General features: G+C 44.9%; 1 protein-coding gene across 2 annotated transcripts in view; it reads right to left on the bottom strand.

Moving 5' to 3' along the window:
• Nucleotides 1-20,623, bottom strand: part of PLS1 (plastin 1) — a 637,640-nt gene that overhangs the window by 99,907 nt on the left and 517,110 nt on the right. For both annotated transcript variants that reach the window (XM_086943716.1, XM_086943715.1), the window contains exon 6: nt 5,228-5,309. In XM_086943716.1, coding sequence (XP_086799842.1) covers nt 5,228-5,309 — 82 coding nt within the window. The remainder of the gene's footprint in view (nt 1-5,227; nt 5,310-20,623) is intronic.

Here is a 20,623-nt window from a genome sequence, read left to right as displayed (position 1 = left end):
ACTAAATCTCAGTTCACTAGCAACAAACAAGCACTGGTAACCGTAAAGTTTGGAAACTTTTGAAAAGTTTGAAAGTGTTGTGTTCGGCTACTCCAGCCCGACTGGGGTGACCAAATCTGTCAGGGAGAAAGTCGGGGGTAACTAAGCAGTATCTAGACAGTTACCTGGCAACCAAAGTGTTCTCCAGTCCAGTTCTGAACTTTATAGCACAACTGCCATAGACTTCAATTGATTGGTGGTGATGCTGAGGATGCAGGAGATGGAGAATGTTCAAGGATGCTCTGTATGCTGTACAGTCGACTGGGGTGTCCTTGTGGTTGTTCCTCGATCCACGAATAAGGTGCGGTGACTTTACCATAGAGGTTGGGTCCCTCAGAGTCCTCTTAGAGCCAATTGAAGGACAGTTGCTGCTCGGCTACCGGTCTCCGTATACAGCAGCTCCAACAGTATCCTTTGGTGGAGGTCAGTGTCCCTCTTGGGTGAACAATGTGGGCTCAGGTGACACTTCTGGGTCCGGCAGACTCGGTGCCACATTTGACTGTAGAGGATCGGTCTCTCAGGACACCCAGTTGCAGTCAGCAGCGATTCTCCAAAAGTGGCTAATGATGCAGCGAATTGGGCTACTCCAGGTTTGATGGCCTTGGTGCTAGTTTGAAGAGGTCATCCAACTGAGCCTTGGTGAGACCTCTGTGGTCTGGGTCTTGGAAGCCATTTTTTCTCAAGCCCGGAGACACAGGCACAGTCATCTCTACACTAGCCCAAGGTGCGGCAGATGCAGTCCAGTAGACGGTGCATCCTCTCTCTACCTAGTCCTGGGGTCAGCAGAGCAGTCTTTCTTCAGTCCTTTCTCCAGTTCGGTAGTGATCTGAGGTTCGGGGGAGCATATTTGTCCCCAGAAAAGTGCCCGGTGGATGATGCAGTCGCTAGCCAATGGGTTAACAGGATCCCTCCTGCCCTGTGATGAATTCCGGCTATGTGTGGCATCTAGCAATCTCAGGGTGCACTATTCTGCCCACTCTCGAGATGTCCAAACCCTTCCTTGGATGTTAGGATCTCTGCAGCCCACCCTAGAGGTGTGGATACCTGTGGGCTACACGCCCATGGGAAAATTGATTTGGGCACTGGTCTCCCCTCTCTGTTCCCACTGCTAGCCTGTCTACCTGGGCTAATGGCCAACCCCCTCAGGAGTGTGAATGCTATTTGTCCACTTAAGGCAGCTTCACCTTTGAAGCTCACCTTTTGGGCCAACACCCTGAGTGTCTTTCTGCAAGGGATAGGTAACACCTCCCTCTGTAGCAGGCTACCATTGTTCCTAGCCTGGGAGTCGTTCACACTACTCCCTTCTCAGGAGGACTGGAAGCTGTCTGGTGGAATCGTGTGAGGCCAGTGGACAAACTGAGCTACAAAGTGGTATCTTTCTAAAAGTAGCTTTTCCTTATAATAGGCATTACATTCAACTTGGGCATGAAGTTGAGTTTAATGCCATGACTCATTTTATACCTTGAAGTACCCATTTTAGTAGTCCCATTCAAAATTAGCCGAGCCGAGCTGAAGGGTCAGCTGGTAACTTTGTGTTAGCCAATGAGGCTACTAACTTTAACACAGCAAAACGACAATTTGGAAGTGTTACTGTTAGGACAGATTGAAGTACATGCCATACCTAATAATTCACAGCTCCCTGCCTCAGGGCTCTATGGACCTTTCTTAGGGGAGACTCACATATATTGTTAATGGAAGTGGGGGCTTTGCCATTGGTTTAAATGGCAAAGTCGAACTAACAGTTTAAAACTGCTCTTCCACACTGCAGCTCGGAGCCATTTTGTACTCTGTCCCACGCAGGGTGGCACAACAAGTTCTTCAGCCCTGGGGGAACACTAGGGGCTTATAAGTCAGCTTATGCCCGAGGGTAGTCAATTCAACCAACACTTGGTAAGGTGTTAGAACAGTGGCACTGAGGTCTGAGTAGCAGGCCTCACTCAGTGCACTCTCAGAGTCCAAAAACCAGCAGCATCAGTTCAAAACTTTGGGGGTAATCATGCAAAAAGAGGCATTTTCTTACACTCCACTAGCCTGACCTGAAAATAAAGAGTGTCTATCAGGCTGATCTTTACTCAGCCTGACAGATATTCTTTATGTTGGCCAAAAAGTGGGGTGCGTGGCTCCTCTGCTCTAAAGGACAGGCCTCTGTTGACTATAACTAAGACAAGCATTGAAAATGCAATAAGTCTCGCCTTTGATTAAGTTAAAGCCATTTGCTTTGCTAATGGTATTGTATAGCAAAGCAAATGGCTTTAACTTAATGAAAGGCGAGACCTATCGCATTTTTAATGCTTGTTTTTGTTGGAAGGCAGGGGGAGATTAAGTGATTTGCCCAGAATCACAAGACGTGGGCGTGACCCTCGAACCTTGGTTTCCCAGGTCCAAAGTTGGCAATCTAGCAGTCAGACCACATCCTCTCCCACTCGGCAATCTAGCTAGCTATCTATCTATCCAGCTATCTGGTAACCTAATGTGAACCGATTCCACCTAAATGTCGGTCTCTTCCCAGTGCGCCCCTCTGCTAGGCCCACCCCTCCATGTCTGCCTTGTTATACACTGGCCTGCGCCCTTTTTGCTCACTTTTCCTCTCTCGATCGTGCTCTCTGTCTGTGTTTTTCACTCTCTTGCGCGCCTCGTCACTCCTGGCACCCAGCTCTAGTGTCTATGCTCGGGGCGGGATGGAGCCGAGAGATAACAGAAGTTTCGCTGCTGCAGGATCACTGCCTCTGGCTAACATTACATCGTATATGTGTCCCCGATGGATGCTTCGAGGTGGGATAACAAGGCAGCAGGCGGCTGTCTGTCAGCACTAACTTCATAGGGACCGGGAGCGCACCTCAGCCCCCACCGCCCGCACTCTCGCCTGTCAGTCACCCATCATCAGTGGCAGCAGGAAGCAGAGGGAGGTGTGCAGCATCTTGCGGTGTGTCCTGGGGTGGCCCGCCACAGCACACTTAAAACAAGTATTAGTGCTTATAATTTAAACAAAATGACTGCAGGCAACGGGAACATGGACAACGGGAAGGGGGCGGTACTAACAAGCATTAGTGCTTATAATTTTAAAAAATGGCATCGGCCTGTTAACATCGGCATGCGCGTGCACATCTGTGCCCATCCGTACGCGTGCATATTCAGCTTTGGCTGAATCGATTACAAAAGGCCCTCGCATGGCGAGAGCAGTGCTGTGTGCTGCTAATGCCAGGTGAGACCGTATAAACATGGGAGCTAAATCCCAGTCCCTGCAGAACAGAACTCATTAGCCACTTTACCACACAGCAGTTAAAGGTATTTATCAGCTGCAGAAAATACCCCTAGAGTTCGGCACAGTTCGAAATCGGGTCATAAGTCTATTCCAATAAATTTGTCAAGATATTCAGTTTAGCTGAAACAACTCTGATAACAATCTGTCTGTATTGATACATATATCTATTTCTATAAATGTGTGAGAGAGAAATAGAGAAAGTGAGAGCCTCCAGGCACTTATCTGTTCCTTTTTAAAAACCATGTTTAAAACAAAACAAACCTTTTAAAAATGCCTCAACTGCCCGCCAGTAGTTTAATTACTAACAATGTTATGACATAACTCAGCATTGAGAAACGTGAATGCAACCTTATCCGGCCCTACAAAAGCACCAATCCAGAGGGGAACATATGGGTCATGAAGACTTCATGAAGACCCCTCCCACCAGTTGGGGTGATGGAATGATCGCCTACTCAACCCAGTGCCTCATCTGGCACCCAGCATTTAAAGTTACTTCCGCTGCCCTGGCGGGGGCGCTTGCAGGAAGAAAGGTATAAAGAACAGCCTTCCCTGCCACCATCAGCATTGCGGCTTTACCTGCATGTTTTATTTTCAACGCCCCACCCCCCACACGTGGGTTGCGCCTTTGAAAACATGAAACACAATGTCTATGCCTTACTGAGATTTGTCTCCAAGTGCATGAGTGACATGAGAGCTTCTTTTAAGCCCAAGATTCTATGGTGTTCATGGCCATCCGAGGCCTGAAAAAAGCTGATGGCAATGACATTGGAAACCTTGTTATAAATACAGTAAATAAATTGATACTTGTATAGCGCACTACTCACCCGCAAGGGTCTCAAGGCGCTTGTACGAATACCGCTGTGGAACCCATCCTGGCTTTCCCTGTGAGGCGTCCACTCCTGGGCACCCCCAAGGTGGAGGCCAGGCATCCTTAGCGTTGTGGGGGCGGTTGTGGAGATTAAGCAAGCTATTGCCCAGAGTTGCAGAGTGGGACTCCATGATTGGAATAGGCACCGAGGCGAGAATTATCAGGTCAGTGGAATTTTGAGCCCAAGACCCGCCGAGGCGGGGAATTGAACCCTGGTCCCGGGCTAGACCTCTGCATCAGGGTCTGCCACTCTAATCATTGAGCCACACTTCTCCAAGTGGCCACTTAGACGCTATGTTCCATAGTAGCAATGGTGGATGCTTCCCCATCCGAAACACTTTGGTTCCCTCACTTCTAAATGATGTGACGTGCCAGATGAGATGAGACACATGCTGATTTTGGATTTGTGGATAAGACTTCTGCCGAATTCAGAGATGTTGAAGGCATGTGCAAAGTGGGCAACTGCCCAGGCCCCTCATTTTTCAGGGGCCCCCTGAGAAACTAAACCTACTCTTTATTAGGCTTCTATTTCTCTACCACAACCTCTCTCCTTCTCTCTGGCTTCCTTTACCCTGACTCTGGTCTCTCTCTACCCAGTGGCATCTTTCATCTTCAGGATTTTTGGGGCACTGGACAAGACCGATTTCAGCAGTTTTTCTGTGATCCTGTCTCTCATATTTTAACATATATTCAGAATTGTTTGGCAACTTACAAACTTAAAAGACCGTGTAAATGGGTAATGAAATTAAATGTTGTTCTCAACAGGGCCCCCCAAAATACGCTTTGCCCAGTGTCCCCCAAATCCTTAAGGTGACAATGCGGCCACTTTTAAAGGGTGCCCTCTTATTGCCCAAATATGAATGAGGCTCACAGTTTCAAGTTACTGTACATCACGTTTCGGTGTATAAAAAGAAATCAAACATAAACAAAATCAGGCATTCACAAGTTCCGGACGTTGACCTGGCTATCAAAAAGTGTATAATGTATCTTATAAATAAAAGTTTACAAGCACATATATTGTGGACCCTCACAGCACTGGAGGCCAAATCAATACTCACAGACATTGTAAAGGGAGTCAGCTTCTTCTTGTTTATCGCTCTTTCATCTATTGTGTCTGGCTGGGACAGGTTGATCATTTTGCTGAAAATAAAGCATATTACATTATATTATAAAGTGTCATGCACAACTCCAAGTAAAGAAATAAAAGGATGTTTCATCTAAAAACAAAGGATTTTAATTGTAGTTAATGCTTGAAGAGGAATTTTTTGAAGTCCAAAACGTAGCCAATGATTTCAAAATGACAAGGTTGTTAGTTCTCTAGAAAGACTCCAGAAAAAAGGTGCAGTGCTTTTTTCTATTTTGGAATGCAGCTCTAATGCCGCTATATTAAAGAAAAGTTAAGCATTTACATTTGTTATCTTCTTCCTCAGAATCATAGCCGTCTTCTTGGGACGGGTGTGCCCAGACGTGGGTCTTGTGCTCTCCATGCTACTGGAGTCAAACTAGCCTGGTTGATGAGGTGTGAAACCCCGAAACCGGTCTTAGAATGCATGTTTCCAGTCCAAGGAGGACCTAGCTGTTCCCATGGGGAGCAGGGTCAAGAGTGATTTTGCATATAGCTCGGTCTAAACTGGAATGGCATGGGGAGCAAAGAAACAACGGATTTAGGCCCAGATCTCTGTACTAGGGGAACATATGATTTTGTTCGGCATTCTGTCGATCATTTGTTCTTTTTGCATTTATCACCACGAGCGGGACGGGTATGCCCAGACGTAGGTCTAGTGCTCTCCATGCCACTGGAGTCACGCTAGCCTGGCTGACTTGGGGTGAAACCCCGAAACCAGTGCTAGGATGCTTGTTTCCAGTCCAGGGAGGACCTGGCTTGGCAGTTCAGGCTAGACTGTTCCCATCTGGAGCAGGGTCAAGACTGGTTTACATATGGCTGGGTCTAAACTGGAATTGCATGGGGAGCAAAAAATGATGGATTTAGACCCAGATCTCTGTACTGGGGTGAATGTATTACATTGTTCAGCATTCTGTCCATCAATTGTTCTTTTTGCACTTTCCCACGTCACAAGGGAGGCTCTCAGACAATCCTTGTTTCTTAGTCAATTCTCACAAACATGCTGGCACTTCTAGTTTCAATTTCCCAATATCAAATTTGGCTTCTAGGCTCCAGCATGCCTTAATGCTATTGGCTAAAACATTAGGACTGACTAAGAGTTAACCTAGTGACTTGGCACCAGATAATATTTGTGCATATTTCCTCTGAATATAAATATTTAAAACCAATATAGGTAATAGTAAAATAGTTATATTGCTAGGGATCATGATCGATTCCTGAGCTATATGACCTTGAAAATACATTTTTATTGTGAATCAAAGACAAAGCGAAAAAAATTCAGCCTGGTCATAGGAGATTCTTTTGTGTGATTCCTAGACCAGCTCAGCAACTAACGAACTAAGAACATTTAGACAGCAGATGTGTGACGAGCCACTCATGGACCACAGGACAGTGCACATCAAGCTGCGGTGCTGTAATGCCAAACTCTTCATTAGACACTTAGTGTGGAAATGCCTAAGAGATCCCAATGCTTAAAAACCCCCAGGTCTCCCCAGTGATGCAGGGGCGTAACACAGGCCCCCGCAGCCCCTGCAGTGCGGGGGGGGCCTCTGCGCTCCAGGGGCCCCCAGGGGCCCCCGGCCGCCGTGCAGCCTGCAACCTCTGAGAGCCATTCCCGCCCGGGCGGGCCTGCCTTCAGCAGTCTATGCGTTACTGGCTGTGTCTCAGTGTGGGTGGGATAATGGATAAACGTCACTTCATCAGATTCCTGCTGCAAGCGCCGATGATTGATGGCCTGACGTCATGACCCCAAGTAGTTAACGCCAGCCAGTCAGGTGTTTACTGGGGGGTGGGGGGTTCTCTCTCACATCCGGCGGCTGCCACCAGAAAGAGGGAAGCTTCGAGGAAGTACTGGCGCGGCTCCGCGCTAGCTGGGTTGCCAGCTGCGTCATATAACAGAAAGAAACCTGTTTGAAAGTGTTTCTCTCACGTGAAGGGAAAACTCATAACTCTTCACAGATGCACTATGCAGTAGGAAGAGAAGCTCCGCTGAAGGATGAAATGGCAAAGGCTGCATATATACAGTAAGTGTGTGTTACATAAATGGTTTCGGTTTGCTGTACTCGCTGTTCTTTAGTTTAACTATTGCAACTAGTAAGTGTTAACTAACTCTACTCGCAGCAGCAGCAGGCGGCCGTAGGCTTGTTGGTGGGAGTAAAACTCTCAAGATGCATCCAGTGCGCCATATAAAGATATTTTGAATAATTGTCAAATAATGCATTTCTGGCAAAAAAAAAGAAGCCAGCTGTTTTACACACATTTCTGACAGGTAGTACATCAGATGATTCAATCTTTCAAGACCAGACACATTTCTCAAAAGCATTAATCTTAAGCAGCCGGAAATACATTTGTATCAGACAGGAAAGTATGTGTCTTGTAATAGGGCTGATGGATAGCAACTGCGAATGAAGGTTGTCGTTGGTTTTGCAGCACTTAACACCACACCTCTTCTTTTGTAAGCGTTACAAATAACGTGTTACTGTCTTCCATTTCGGTGGTACTTTGTTTAACGATCTGTGTAGGATGGCCATGTCACTGTTCGAATTCACAGCAGAAGTAAGCAGTGAGAGTTTAGCTTACCTAGCAGGTGACTTCCTGTAGGGAAATGACCATGATAACTAATCATTGTACCAGGTAAAAACACATCAGATTGTTTTTTAATATTTTTTCAAGATGTAATGCACATTATATATATATTTGCCAGTGTATGTCTGTCGAGAACCTGATACTTTTTGTGCCTGAAAATAACATACTTTCCCAATTGCTGCAAACATTTGCCATTGTGCTGGCATTAGATGTGAAGTTACTAGTATCATATGCCAGGCAGTGTATTTCTGATGCTGCTCAGAAGCTCCTGGCAGCTGTGGTGCTGCTCAGTTATGCCACCGGAAGCTGCTGCTGCTCTGATAGCCCTATGGTTTCATTCAATTATGGGCTGTAATGAAGCTCTCTGTTCAGTTGCTGTGCAAATCAATTACCCCGTGTGGTGCAGCTCAGCTACAGCGCTTTTTGACTATTAAAATATCGCAATTTCCCCATGTGTAACTTTGGTGGCTCACTAACTCCTGTGGCACTGAACCTTTATGCCGAATGCATTTACACCTTTTTGACCTCATTGTGCAGTTCACCTGTGAGCTTCAGCACAGGTCCTGTAGGCATCTGTTCAGACTAACTATGCCCTGTTGTATGGCAAAGTATAACCTGGATGTATTTGCACTGGGAAAATAGGTCGAAATTTGGAAAAGCTTGTACGTTTCGGTTAAACTGCATCCACTTGTTATTCTCCATAGCAAACTCAAGTCATGCTCAATGCTCAAGTCTGGTCTGTAGGCCGATGTGACCTTAGACTTTTAGCTTTCAAGTGCTTTTTGGAGGGTTGGTGGAGCTCATTGGTGCAGGGTATGAAATTGGTATCACAGGGCATATTTCAGATATGTATGTGGAGTGTAGGAAGGAAATCTTTACTTCTCAATGAAATTCCAGACGTTCAGCTTAAAACTTGGTGCCAGGTGTACAAATGCTTTTTCTGGTCACAAACTCTGTGATTCGAAAATGTTTTTTTTTTACTGCACTAAACACATTTAGCAATTCGGTAAGATGTTATCAAATCGCTAAATGGGTTTACGAAACTGTTTAGAATCACTATTTGGAATAGGCGAATATAGGGCTTCATTTCCAAACAGCAATTTATGGTATGTATTAATGTTTGGGACAGTAATCCATAAACAAAACATTAATATTTTACTGACTACTGAAAGATAGTGATAACCCGATCTCAAATTGGACGAGGTCCTTTAAGAAATTGGATTATTAATTGGCAAAGGTGACTACATACTTCAAGGAATATTCACAACTCTTATAAGGGTAAACCTTCAAAGTCAGCTACTTAACCTAAGTTCAACCGCCTGGTAGCATTGGCACAGAGCAGACAGGCTTAAATTAGGGCAATGTGTATGGTATTTATGCAGTATCAAAACAGTAAGAATGTCGAACTGCAACACAATAAGAAGACCAAACCAAATTAGAGGAACAGTGTAAAATTTAATAAAACAACATATAGATGACAAAAATACAGTAAGGGGTAGTGGACATATGAATTTAAATGTTTTAATTAGGTATAGCTCAAATAAGCATACAGTGCCAATAAAAGTCAATGGCTGAAATATTCTGGGACCTAGGTGCAAAATGAGGCTGAACACGATGGAGTGTGGTCAGAAACTCCAACCAGGTTTGTCGTGGTCGAAGATTTTACCTTCTGACTGTAGTCCTCTAAGTCACAATCCACCACAAGGTTACACTTCTAAAGCCCCACAGGACCTTAGGGAGACACTTAAAGACTCACAGGGTGTCAGACAGAGGCCAAACAGACAAAGTCAAGTACAGCTCTTGTTGCTACTTGACAGCTGCGCAGTTGCAGGAAAAGGCCTCTCATAGCTTGTTGTATCCCTTTAAATTTTACAGGAGGTCAGCCGTATGCCATTAGAGTCCACTTCTTTGTCCTGAGTAAAAGAGGGGTGTTCAATTCCAGTCTTCTTGACTTTTCTCACTTCTCAGAGAGCAACAGATATCAAGTTCAGTCCTCTTCTGATTTTGCACATGTCAAGAAGTGTTCTGAAGTGGGTGCCTGGAGGTGCCACATTCATGTCTGACTAAAGATAGTGGGTAGGAATTACCCCTGAGCATACCCTAAATAACCCAGTAAAAGATCTCATGGCCAACCATACTCAATCTGGGCATTTCCAAGATGGTGGAAGCCTTCGGTTACACTAAACTTGGGCTTTGACGACTGAGGGTGTGCGTGGAAAGCGTACTATGGTAATACCTTTCACATTTAACACTAAAATCCAGTTTGAGGCAACCACTGTATCCTCAATAAACCTGGACACAGATGTCTGGTAGAGCGAACTGTGGATTTCCAGCAACCATACAGTAGATACACAAGAATTTCTTTGACATCCTGTACTCGACCTTTTTAGCGCACCCCTGTGTTATTTGTAAACCCCAGCAGACCTGTCATGCAGGGTGTTACACTCTAGCAGGATTTGACACTGTAATAAAAAAAAGGCCCACTGTGATTGGAGCCTACTTGGTTGGGGGGGACAATGGACAGCACAGCCCAGGTGTCGGCTAACATTTGCTTGTGACAGGGGTAGCGTAGCCTCTTTGAATTGTTCCCTAAGTGTTATAAGTAAAACCCCAGCATACCTTTCAAGCAGGATTTGACATTCAAACACACTTTGATGCTGGAATGTCAAAAAGGATGCTCACAGCTCCACCCTGCATATTCTGTCAAGTTCTGATCGGTCATCTCGTCCCATTCAGGTCCGCCTTTCAATTTCTCATGGGATACATTTCACACTCATTTACACCTATTCAAATGCTAACTAGTGACTGGCAGAAGTGGGAGAGCAAATGGAGATGAGCGTTCAGAGACTTCTGGCTGGGAAAAGGTAACTTTCTAAAGGTTACTTTTCCATAATATTTATTAAAAATCAGACTGAAAAATTGTCCTTTAATTATAGTTAGTCTCATTATTCGAAATACAGTTTTAGGATTTTATTCTGTACTCTGTGTTATGATTTTCATCTGTTTCTACGTTGGACAGCTATGACTACCACAGTGATAAATAGCTTTTGTATGATAATACATGTAAAGACATGTTATCATTGAATATCTACACGTCCTAATTTTAAACAGCAGCACCCAACCTTTTGGGTGATCAGGCCTGCATAGGCATGTCTTATTCATATTTAGAAGGGAGGTTTTAAACTGTAAAAAGCTTTTATTTTGACATGTCAAATTTAAGGTTTTATACTGCTACAATCAGGCTACGCTGGTATGCCTGACGCCAGGTTTTACACTGTCACTGTAGTAGATGGCACAATAGGTGCTGCTGTCCACTAATGACATTGAACCATATACTATGGACTTTTAGGTAAGTTAAATATACCAATTTGGTATGTGACAATTCAACCATGTTTAGAGGAGGAGTACTGACTCTTTATACTGGTTAAGTGGGGTAAGGTGTACAGAGTTCTAGAGCCAGCAAAATATAGGGTCCAGCAAAAGATGTTAAATACCAGGTCACCATGTAGAAAAGGTGAATTTCCTACAGGTCCTCAACATACCCCTTCCCGTTACAAAATACTACCAGATTTGCCAATAGTCATTGCACAAATTGCGTCGACTTTTTGTGAATCCTGTCTTATTACATCTGGCGCTTAGTTCTTTGGTTAATGTAAATAAGCAGTTATCCTAGTGGCCTATTGGGACATGGGCCCACTGGAAATATCATGAAAGGTCAATGGTCTAAAACCGGCTTTATAGCAACAATTTGTTACAGCTACAGATGAAAATAATTGTGCACACTAGACAGCTCAGAAATATAGTAAAATCAAATTTGGATTGGTGCCAAGAGACAAAACATGAGCTGGTGATTGCTTTGGACTCAACAAAGACTTTTGAAAATAGAATGCATACAAGGATCTGGATGGGTCACACACAACACAAGTAGAAAAAAGCATTGACAAAGCTGATATCTGGTATCCTCTTTGGGACATTCTGGTTTTGCCGATAGCTTTAGCAATATGATACTGTATATTCACTGTATATTTTACATAAGTAAAGACTTTGATATTGATAACATTTGTAAACTCTCTTTAGTGTAATTTTGAATTGTAATTATAATTTACTAAATATGAGCAAAACAAAGATGTCTGGTCTAAAATATGCTGAGCAATTGTGTTTTCCAATGCTTGTGTGGTACATGTGAGAGGAGTCGCATTTAGGTTTCCAGGTGAGTTCTGGTTGTGAGAGGGTGTTCATGTTTGGGCATGACTGGAGCTCAGTAGCTGAGGCTGAAGGCAGTGTGAGTCAGTGGGCCGTCACATTGTTCATATTACATGATCCCCCAATCCTTAGCCTCTCTATATTGTGCACATAGTAATGGTCACATATGTCCCGTTTATAATTACCATTTCAAATTATTTACAAGCAATCATGGTTGTAGCATCTTTATGTCTAACAGTTAACAAGCAATCACAGTGCCAATAGGTCAGCCTTGTTTTAGGTGTATGTTTATTGTTATGTGATATGTCTGGAATCAATAGCAGAAAATCATCAAGAGGCGCCTTAATACTGGTAATGCAGCATGACGTGTAAAGAAAGCACAGGATTATAGTACACGTTTGTTAAGCCGCACTTTTAAATACTTGGACCACACCCCTTTTAAAGACCTCTCCCCCATCCCACCCTGTTCTCATTACTTAAAGGAATGTGGGCCTTACTAGGCTGTAGCCTAGGGACTGCTAACATTCTTTCCTCTCTAAGGTGAGACCAAACAATTGTAATGTAAAACTGTTGAATCCTTGAAGTCACATCTAAAACTTACGGAGCAGAATGGAGCGACTATTTGGCAGTGTCTATGAGAGGGCAGAAGCACAGCTGGGGTGAGTAGTTCACTTCAGTAATAGAAAGGAAGGGGCCTGACCTCCTCCACTGTGACACCCCTGGCCGTGATTGTAGGTCTTAGGGGCCTCCCTGAGGGCCACTGTGCCCCTTTAGAGATGGTGCTGATGTATTTGTTCCCCAAAAGTCGTGCAGTTTATTTACTCTCTGACAAAGCTGATCCGGTTATCCTCAGCTTCTTCGGGATTCAAGTGCAAAGGGAGGAACACAGGTGAGAGGTTGCAACGTGGAGCGTCGGGGGTGCGGGGCAGAATACGACGAGCGGGCATCCTATTCATGGAAGAGAATGGGTTTAGGAAGCGGCAAGGCGGCATGTGGAAGCGACAGAGAGCAGGGCAGATGCAGCACGATGGGCCCTAGTATGTTGGAAGCTGTACGGAGGAGCGCAGGGTGGAAAGCAAACTAATGGGGAGATTGAGCAGCAGGGAGCACTGGTGGAGGAAATGTAAATGGGTGAGCGAGTACTGGAGCGGGTCAGGGAGGAACACATGGGCACAAGGGAGAGCGCAGATGGTGAAGACACAGCTGGAAAACATATGCACTCTTTAGGAATGGTTAAAAAAAGAAAAACGTAGTGCCTGAAAAGTGAGCAGTGGAATGTGCCAAGGAATGCGTCCATGGTGCAGGGGAGTGACAAATATGAGGACAGCCCGCTCAAGTTTACAAGTAAGAAGACAGCAAATGTGAGTGACAATAAAATCAACCAATGGTAAGCAATAGGTGGGTTCTAAACCCATTGGAAGCAAACGATACATTGAACAACAGACAGCGTATGTGCTGTCTAGTAGGTGAGAAGTAATGGGAGATACAAATGTGATTCGATCATTTTATTTAGACCAAATTAATTGTTTATTCAAAGGAACCCTGGCCAGGGTCTAAAACTACACCATATGTCTTCTTCAAAGCAGGTTTTTGCCTTCACTTGTGTGGCCATCTATTACAGAAGTTTGTAGTAACACTCCATTAGGAATGAAAAAGGAGAGTCAGGGATTTATGTACAGTGCAACCCCATCGCAGTTACAACCAGGGGCCTAACACAGGCCCCCGCAGCCCCCAAGGGGCCCTCTCAGCACGGCACTTCAGCCGGAGAGCACCTGATAGAGTCCGGTGGGGCCCCCTCCACTTACCTTGCAGGGGGGCCCCCTGAAGTTTCGTTACGCCACTGCGATGGGCCCTAGTATGTTGGAAGCTGTACGGAGGAGCGCAGGGTGGAAAGCAAACTAATGGGGAGATTGAGCAGCAGGGAGCACTGGTGGAGGAAATGTAAATGGGTGAGCGAGTACTGGAGCGGGTCAGGGAGGAACACATGGGCACAAGGGAGAGCGCAGATGGTGAAGACACAGCTGGAAAACATATGCACTCTTTAGGAATGGTTAAAAAAAGAAAAACGTAGTGCCTGAAAAGTGAGCAGTGGAATGTGCCAAGGAATGCGTCCATGGTGCAGGGGAGTGACAAATATGAGGACAGCCCGCTCAAGTTTACAAGTAAGAAGACAGCAAATGTGAGTGACAATAAAATCAACCAATGGTAAGCAATAGGTGGGTTCTAAACCCATTGGAAGCAAACGATACATTGAACAACAGACAGCGTATGTGCTGTCTAGTAGGTGAGAAGTAATGGGAGATACAAATGTGATTCGATCATTTTATTTAGACCAAATTAATTGTTTATTCAAAGGAACCCTGGCCAGGGTCTAAAACTACACCATATGTCTTCTTCAAAGCAGGTTTTTGCCTTCACTTGTGTGGCCATCTATTACAGAAGTTTGTAGTAACACTCCATTAGGAATGAAAAAGGAGAGTCAGGGATTTATGTACAGTGCAACCCCATCGCAGTTACAACCAGGGGCCTAACACAGGCCCCCGCAGCCCCCAAGGGGCCCTCTCAGCACGGCACTTCAGCCGGAGAGCACCTGATAGAGTCCGGTGGGGCCCCCTCCACTTACCTTGCAGGGGGGCCCCCTGAAGTTTCGTTACGCCACTGCAGTGATGGCTTCTAATTTTGGCTGGGTTCCACATATACATACATATACACTCACTCACACCCATGCATTCACAAATATACACACACACACATATATTCACCAAACTCACTCACAACAAATTCATACATTTACACATATAAGTAGAGGGCTGGGAAATCCTCAGCCTGACAAAGTTCAGCTCAGGCAGCCAGGATCCTGCGCTTTTAGTGCATTTCTAGCTCCTGGCTGCCTGAGCTGAACAAGAAGAATGTCTGTCAGGCTGACCCTTGCTCAGCCTGACAGACACTCTTCTTGTCTGGGCAAAAGATGGGGGGGGGTTGCACCTTCGCCTATATGAACAGGCCATGTCCGGGTCTACCACCTGTTGAAGTTAGGTACTCACTGCTAGGTCTACCACCTGTTGAAGCCAGGTACCCACCCACAGAGGGATCTCTCGTGTTAAGCACCAGGATCAACTAATGGTGGTTATAGTGTCTTTCCATGTGTAAAAAAAATTGTAAATTGATACTTGTATAGCGCACTACTCACCCGCAAGGGTCTCAAGGCGCTTGTACGAATACCGCTGTGGAACCCATCCTGGCTTTCCCTGTGAGGCATCCACTCCTGGACACCCCCAAGGTGGAGGCCAGGCATCCTTAGCGTTGTGGGGGCCGTTGTGGAGATTAAGCAAGCTATTGCCCAGAGTTGCAGAGTGGGACTCCATGATTGGAATAGGCACCGAGGCGAGAATTATCAGGTCCGTGGAATTTTGAGCCCAAGACCCGCCGAGGCGGGGATTGAACCCTGGTCCCGGGCTATATCTCTGCATCAGGGTCTGCCGCTCTAATCATTGAGCCACACTTCTCCACCTAGCAAGCCGGGCCGACGACGGCTGAAATGCCAGAAACCGGTCCCCGGAAGCTTGTTTCCTTCCCAGTGTAAGAATTGGCTTGGTAGTTTGGTTTGCCCTGTTCCCATCATGCACTGGGACAGGAACAGACTAATTTGCATATAGCCAGGTTCTGAACTGGGATGGTGCAGTCAGCATGTGTCGAGCACCACAGACGTGGCTGGGAGTAGGTTCCTCTGAATCCGACCTCCATATAAGAGTGCAAAAACCATGTGCCCTGCATTGTCCAGCTTTCAGAGGTGTAGACCGGGTCACCGAATCCGCAGAACTACCAGTTGTTCAGGACCGCTAGGTTAGCTGCCCTATAGTAGGACCAGATGTCTGGTGTTGCCAGGCCTCCATCATACATGGATTTAATACATTTGTTTAATTCAATTCGGGGAGGCAGCTGACTCTAGATAAAGCCCTGCAACTGTGCATTCAGTTGGGTAAAGAAGGCTCCCGAAGCATGGATCATTTTGGAGTTGGTAGAGCAGCCGCAGGAGAATCAACATCTTGCAGATGGCTTATTTGTCTATGAAGGAGAGAGGGAGGGAAACCCAGAACCGAAAGTCTCTCATCAAGCTGTCATGTTATGGTTGCAGCTTTGGGTGCCATGCTCTTCAGTGATCCACAGTTATGTACACCCCCAGGTACCTGAACATGCCGGTCACAATACAAAGGCATGTGGCCTATGGCATGCAAGTTGAACTTTCTCCAATTGGTTTTATGGATGATTTAGTTAGGTTTACTTGGAGTATTGTATAGCCCCCAAACACTCAGAATTTGCAGTACTCACAGACTGGATTCAGATGGATTCTCTAGAAAAATAGGACATCATCCACATACAGGGCAATCCTGTCCTCTGCCCTTGGGTGTCCATGAAAACCCTCGCACCTGGGCATCAACTCTCATTCATTCATCAAGTGTCTCTATGGCCGGGGCAAAGAGCAGGGGCAACAGTGGGCAACCCTGTCTTGTGCCTCTCTCAGTAGGGAAGGGATCAGACACATCACTTCCCACTCGGACCCACGCAGTTAGTGCCGTGTATAGCAATCAAATGTAACCAAGGTACCGGGGTTCAAGGTTTTATCCTCGTGAGCAGGGCAAAAAAGTTTTCCCAGCGTACCAAGTCAAAGGCCTTACAGAAGTCAATGAGTAGCGCAAGAGCTGTGGGGAGTTTTTCTGGCAGGGCGTTGTAGACTCTGCGGATATTGCGCTTGGTTGCTCCGTGTCTGGCAGAATAGATCGGAGCAGGACTGAACGATCCAAATGAGAGACAGAATTTTTACTGAAAGAATCCACGCCAGTTTTGTAAATAAAGGAAGCTTCCCTACAACCCTCTTCTGTTCAACCTATGGTAGGTTGTCTGCACATTGGCAGATATAGGACTATAGTTTATCAGTGCAACTGTAATTGAGAGGTACCCCAAATTTTTTTGTAAATAAAACTTCATTGTTTTTTACATCCCATGTAGATAATGACAAAGCCCTGATGAGATTCCGGGAACTGGTTCCCCGGGATCGAAACGCGTCGGCAAACGGGGAGGAGCGAATAGTCTATCACAGTATCAATTAATTATATCTGATGTGTAGATATATTGGTTGCATTAATTGAACTCCTCATTGTTTCACTTTGTCCATTCATTTTGGCATTTGAAGTATACATAATGTGTTGTTTTGTTCAAAATTGTTTTTGCTCGGGATGAATGATTGATTGATTAATTAATTTTGATTTGTTTTTTCTGTTACATGTATATTTCTAATGATAATGTTAGATCAATGTACAGAGGTCTTGTTTTGCATCTATGAATCTTTAAAAACAATCTAAAAACATAAAATTGGTTGGTATAAATAAAAATACCTTATCAAACTAAATAAATTGTAGTTTGACTCTTGAAGTAATAAGGGTGGAGGAGGCATCTTAGTTGCTCCGTGGGGCATGAAACCAGACTGATCTGGGTTGACCCAGAGAGTTTATAACTGTATGCAACCTGTCCGGTGGGTCGTTTGCCCGAATATGTGACGTTATTCCGCACACTAATACCCTGCATACCATCACTCCGCAAAAAAAATACCGCAAGTACTATTACTCCGCAAATTAAGACAACGAAAACTTTTACAACGAACATGCCTTTACCACGCATGCCTTTACAACGCAAAGGCATGCATGTTAAAGGTATACTCGTTGTAAAAGTTGTAAAGGTAAGTAAGAGTTCCCTACCCTACCCTACCCTACACTCTAATGTAGTACCCCTGCACCACCCAACCTTGACACACAGTCCTTTTTCTACATTTACACTACCCTACCCAGCACGACCCTCCAACACTACCATAAAGGACTTTACTTCCCTACACAAACACTACAACACTACCCTAAACCCTAAAACATTTCGCCCAGCATGACCCTACACTACACAAACACTACAACACTACCCTAAACCCTAAAACACTACACTCCAGCATGACCCTACACTACACAAACACTACAACACGACCCTAAATCCTAAAACACTTCACCCAGCATGACCCTACACTACACAAACACTACAACACTACCCTAAACTCTAAAACACTACAACTGAATGACCCTACACGACACAAACACTACACTACCCTACACCCTAAAACACTACCCCCAGCATGACCCTACACTACACAAACACTACAACTCTACCCTAAACCCTACAACACTACACACCAGCATAACCCTACACTACACAAACACTACAACACTACCCTAAACCCTAAAACACTACCCCTGCACGACCCTACACTACACACTACCCTAAACCCTTTAAAATTTCCCCCAGCATTACTCTACACTACAACACTACCCTAAACCCTAAAACACTACCCCCAGCATGACCCTACACTACACAAACACTACAACACTACCCTAACCCCTAATACACTACCCCCAGCATGACTCTACACTACACAAACATTACAACACTACTTTAAACCTTAAATAACTACCCCCAGCATGACCCTACACTACACAAACACTACAACACTACCCAAAACCCTAATACACTACCCCCAGCATGACCCGACACTACACAAACACTACAACACTACCCTAAACCCTAAAAAACTACCCCCAGCATGACCCTACACTACACAAACATTACAACACTACCCTAAACCCTAAATAACTACCCCCAGCATGGCCCTACACTAGACAAACACTACAACACTACCCAAAACCCTAATACACTACCCCCAGCATGACCCTACACTACACAAACACTACAACACTACCCAAAACCCTAATACACTACCCCCAGCATGACCCTACACTACACAAACACTACAACACTACCCTAAACCCTAAAACACTACCCCAGCATGACCCTACGCTACACAAACACTACAACACTACCCCCAGCATGACCCTACACTACACAAACACTACAACACTACCCTAAACCCTATAACACTTCCCCCAGCACGATCCTACACTACACAACCACCACAACTCTACACTACACTAACACTACACTACACTACACAATCACTACCCCAGGACGACCTCCACTCCTAAAAAATTAACCCAAACCCCCTTACCTCTCTCGTCGTCGTGGTTCCACACACCTCCTGGTTCCATCTTCATGAAGTCTGGGTTTTTTTTTCACAACGCAAGTGCATTTACCATACATGCCTTTACAACGTAATTCGCTGTAAAGGCACGCGTGGTAAATGCACATGCGTTGTGAAAAAATGCGGAGTGATGGTATGTGAGGTCAATGACCTTGCGGAGTAATGGTATGCCGACTGAAAGTCCGCGGGAAAAAAAGATGCAGAGTAAAGGTTGATTACTCGTTTGCCCATATCTTTACTTCTATGGTGAGCAAGGATATGGATATCTTTATCTCAAGGACAACCCAGCCTGTGCCCATGGAGGACCTCGGTCAATACTATTTATATGCAATGTCCACCGTGGGACTCTTTTCAGAAAAAATGGCAGCCCTCTTCCATTAGTTTGGGGAAGCCTCCAATAAATGTATTATTCATAAACACCAAGTGTAGCCTACACACTTTGGTAATCTTTCATATAAACATAAATACAAAAAACGATCAAAAAATGATATTGACAATGCTCTCTGTGGTTATTTTTACATTATTTTTCAAAACATTTCATATGCAGATACTAATCTAATTAATAACATGAGAGCAGGCGACGCAGTACTGAAGTGTGAAAGGCAAATTAAAAAAAATATACACATAAAAAGCCACAGGCGCTGTAAGAGCACATGAGCTGGATAAAGTCACCGAACAGCAGGTGGAGGGGGGGTTAACATCAGCAATGATAACAGCTGGCCTTGGAGGGTTCCTGAGACTGCCAGGAATCTACCCTTCTCCTAAGGCTATGTTGGGTGAACCTTGAAGAGTGTTCATCCCTGTATGAGAATGGCCAGCCCCCTCAATCCCCTTGTATATTCCATGTGGAAGACCTGTGTGAAAAACATGCGAGCTAAGAACGGAAATTTGTTACCAACTAAGTGATTTTCTTGCAGACACAAAATGCCCTGGCCCATACAGCAGGCGGCTTCAAGGACCGCTCCTCTTTTAATTAAGTTTGTGTAGTGAGCCGTTGACATTCCAGGTGAATATGTGCACCTTATTATCCCTTCATGGCGTCAGGTGTGTGCCTATTTCCCGGGTATACTAAGAGTGCACTGCACAGAGTCCTAAAGCAATCTCTTCATCCATTCATTTCTTTTGCATCATTGACAGGTGTACCCTTGGGCGTGTTTGCGTGGGTGTGTGCATGCCTCCAATGGGGAGGTGTGATAGGGCACAATGGGCACACCTCTTCAGAAATAAGTTTATAATCTAATCTTCTACAACTAAAACAAACACCCTCCTGCATAGAAGAATGTGTGCAGTATTAGTTGCCCTTTCCACTTATACTCTGATTGGTTGGTGTATTAGAGAATTTTTATGTTGCTTTTGAGGAGAGGACAATGTTGGGTTAGATCTTTTACCTCTTAGCAGAGTTCTTGTAAC

The sequence above is a fragment of the Lissotriton vulgaris genome, chromosome 11, assembly GCF_964263255.1.
Source record: "Lissotriton vulgaris chromosome 11, aLisVul1.2, whole genome shotgun sequence".
Lineage (NCBI taxonomy): Eukaryota > Metazoa > Chordata > Amphibia > Caudata > Salamandridae > Lissotriton > Lissotriton vulgaris.
Note: the sequence above shows the minus strand (reverse complement) of the source record. Positions and strands in the feature narration are given on the sequence as shown.